The sequence below is a fragment of the Alexandromys fortis genome, unplaced genomic scaffold (genome assembly GCF_014885135.2).
Source record: "Alexandromys fortis isolate MF-2015 unplaced genomic scaffold, M_Fortis_MF-2015_v1.1 scaffold_129, whole genome shotgun sequence".
Taxonomy (NCBI): domain Eukaryota; kingdom Metazoa; phylum Chordata; class Mammalia; order Rodentia; family Cricetidae; genus Alexandromys; species Alexandromys fortis.
In genome coordinates, this window is record NW_026068022.1 from 4,031,096 (window position 1) to 4,034,544 (window position 3,449).

Sequence of the window (3,449 nt, forward strand, 5' to 3'; positions counted from 1 at the left end):
GCAGAGAGGACCAATCAAGGCCTCATGTCCCCATCAGCCTCCAGGGAATGACGAGCCAGGGAGCTTCTTGTCCAGGTCCCTTCTAGGCATCAGGCTAACTCCCTTAGGAGGTAGGGTCCCCACTTGCCTCCCAGGTAGTTCTCTCCTTTTGAATGTTGTCTTCCCACTGGTCACATCTTTTCTCATTAGCCATCTGCATCTCCAGGGCAGCCTGGAGCTTCCCCTGTGGGAGAGGAATTGTAGCAGAGTCAAGAGGTGTGCTTAGTATGACAGCTGCTTCTAGCCAAAGGCCTAGAAACCCTTCTGGAAAGACAGGAAGTCTAAGACTGTTCTCTTTTTAATATCATGTGCCATGATTTATGCACATAAAGTAGGTAAATCTTCAGTCTCCGGCTCAATTCATTCCTGCATTTATACACACACAGACCATACAGACAGACACAGAAATCTCTCTCAGTCAATCATCCCACCAAGTACACACCGGTCACTTTGATTCTGGCATCAGAAAACTGGGGAAATTTTGTTAGCTCTCCTGGTCTTTCTATAAACATATCAACATCACAAGTACCACAACTGGCACTGCAAATTATTTTTGAAGCTGAATCTTATTATGTAGCCCTGGCTGTCCTGGAACTCCTCTGTAGACCTCTATACCCTCAAATTCATCAGCAGTCAGAGTTCTGGAATTGAGTCATGTGACACTACACAGGCCACACAGACACTCTCCTCACTGCCATATGACATTCATTTACTAGTCCCACTGTTGAGAGTTACTAGACTGAATTTTAGATTGTATGAATGAACCTGACATGAACATTAAAAAAAATCTACACAAAGTGGAGACTTCCCATCTGTTACTGTGTCCTGCTCTGTGTCCCACACCCTCCCACTTCCTACCTTGTACTTATTGGCCACCTCTTCAATGAGAGCTGTTTGGTGACCACGGTGCTCCTGAGATCGCTCACAAAGCCAGCAGATGGCCATCATGTCCTTCTCACAGAAGAGCTGGAGTTTCTCTCCATGCTTTGCACAGACATTCACCTTCTGCTCCTCCTCTGGGCTGGACTTGAACTCCTTGAGCCTCTCCACTATGTTGGCCACATGCCGATTAGGCCTCAGATTCCCAAACAGGTAACTAACTCGGCACACAGGGCAGATGCCCTCCCCTTCTTTGCCTTTTCTGGATTCATAGTTCAGAGTGATGCAGGCTCGGCAGAAGATGTGGTCACAATCAGCACTCACAGGGTCTTTCAGAAGCTCTAGACAGATAGGACAGGTCACCTCCTCCTTGACCATCCCCAGTACTGATGAGGACATTGTTGCTGTGATGCTGAGTTTGTCTTTCCACACTCCTGACACTTCTGCTCAGGTACCTGTGTGACTAGGATGATGAGAAGGGGACAAGTGAGAAAGGGAAAATCAGTACTGAACGGTGAAGAGATCAATGAATGCCCTCGATGATAAGGGAAAAGTACAAAGGAGAGAAATACGGAGAAAAGTTCAATGACATGGCAAAAGGAGCATGTTGTCACACTTTCTACTATGTTTCTATTATACTTCATCACAAATGATAAAGGTCAGAAATAGGATTGTTGTTTCCTTTTACTGAAGATCAGGAAGATCGTGGTTCCTCCCTATGGCCTTGTGGGTCCAACCTTCTACCTTTCCTTTTCTTTCCCAGGACAAAATCACATCTTCCTTGTTACAAGCATCAAACTACTCATGTCTTCCCTGCTGTACTTCATCTTCTTCCTTCATCAGTAACAGTCAGTGTGAGACTCTGATCCTCTCCTTACCAGTCTCTTACTAGAGAGCCTGGTGCTGACTTGGAGTGTACACAGTCCATCTCCTGATGCACATAGGCAACAATTTTTCCTATTGTTTAAGAGTGTTTATTGCCAGGCGGTGGTGGCGCACGCCTTTAATCCCAGCACTCGGGAGGCAGAGGCAGGCGGATCTTTGTGAGTTCGAGGCCAGCCTGGTCTAGAAGAGCTAGTTCCTGGACTTTTGGTTCTGGAGAATCCCTGTCTCGAAAATTGAAAAAAAAAAAGAGTGTTTATTACTCTGTAGAAGATCCTAGATCAGTTCCTGGCACTCACATGAAGTAGCTCATAGCTGCCTGTAAATTCAGGAATCCACCAGTTGTGACCACCCCAACCATCCTTTCAAATGCCAATACGCTTAGGTAGGCCTACAAATACACAATTGAAAGCATAATGAAACGTTGTTCACTTGTTTTTTGTTTGTGAGTTTGTTTTTTTTTTTTTTTTTTTTTTTTTTTTTTTTTGTCTAGTAGTGTTTGAATTTACCCTAGGTTTCTGGCCTATGTAATCTCTGGTTCTTGGTCGCCCACACAATGTCTGGTATGGGTTCATTCCCTTGGTGCAGGCCTTAAGTCAAATCCGACCTTGGTTGGCTACTGCCACCAGTTCTGTGCCACCACTGTGTTGTAATAGGAGCGGCGGGCTGTGTCCCCTGCACCCGGCCACCCGCACGGCTATCTTTATACCCGAAATAATTACACGGAAACTGTATTCTTTTAAACACTGCCTGGCCCATTAGTTCCAGCCTCTTATTGGCTAGTTCTTACATATTGATCTAACCCATNTTCTCTCCTTTTGAATGTTGTCTTCCCACTGGTCACATCTTTTCTCATTAGCCATCTGCATCTCCAGGGCAGCCTGGAGCTTCCCCTGTGGGAGAGGAATTGTAGCAGAGTCAAGAGGTGTGCTTAGTATGACAGCTGCTTCTAGCCAAAGGCCTAGAAACCCTTCTGGAAAGACAGGAAGTCTAAGACTGTTCTCTTTTTAATATCATGTGCCATGATTTATGCACATAAAGTAGGTAAATCTTCAGTCTCCGGCTCAATTCATTCCTGCATTTATACACACACAGACCATACAGACAGACACAGAAATCTCTCTCAGTCAATCATCCCACCAAGTACACACCGGTCACTTTGATTCTGGCATCAGAAAACTGGGGAAATTTTGTTAGCTCTCCTGGTCTTTCTATAAACATATCAACATCACAAGTACCACAACTGGCACTGCAAATTATTTTTGAAGCTGAATCTTATTATGTAGCCCTGGCTGTCCTGGAACTCCTCTGTAGACCTCTATACCCTCAAATTCATCAGCAGTCAGAGTTCTGGAATTGAGTCATGTGACACTACACAGGCCACACAGACACTCTCCTCACTGCCATATGACATTCATTTACTAGTCCCACTGTTGAGAGTTACTAGACTGAATTTTAGATTGTATGAATGAACCTGACATGAACATTAAAAAAAATCTACACAAAGTGGAGACTTCCCATCTGTTACTGTGTCCTGCTCTGTGTCCCACACCCTCCCACTTCCTACCTTGTACTTATTGGCCACCTCTTCAATGAGAGCTGTTTGGTGACCACGGTGCTCCTGAGATCGCTCACAAAGCCAGCAGATG

General features: G+C 45.1%; 1 protein-coding gene across 4 annotated transcripts in view; it reads right to left on the reverse strand.

Annotated features, from left to right (window-relative positions):
* The window catches only part of LOC126514416 (tripartite motif-containing protein 30A-like), a 65,096-nt gene that overhangs the window by 53,150 nt on the left and 8,497 nt on the right, over window positions 1–3,449 (reverse strand). For all 4 annotated transcript variants that reach the window (XM_050163329.1, XM_050163331.1, XM_050163328.1 and 1 more), the window contains exons 2-3: window positions 898–1,381; window positions 128–223 (exon numbers count right to left, since the gene is read on the reverse strand). In XM_050163329.1, the coding sequence (XP_050019286.1) occupies window positions 128–223; window positions 898–1,317 (516 nt within the window). In that variant the 5' untranslated portion in view covers window positions 1,318–1,381. The remainder of the gene's footprint in view (window positions 1–127; window positions 224–897; window positions 1,382–3,449) is intronic.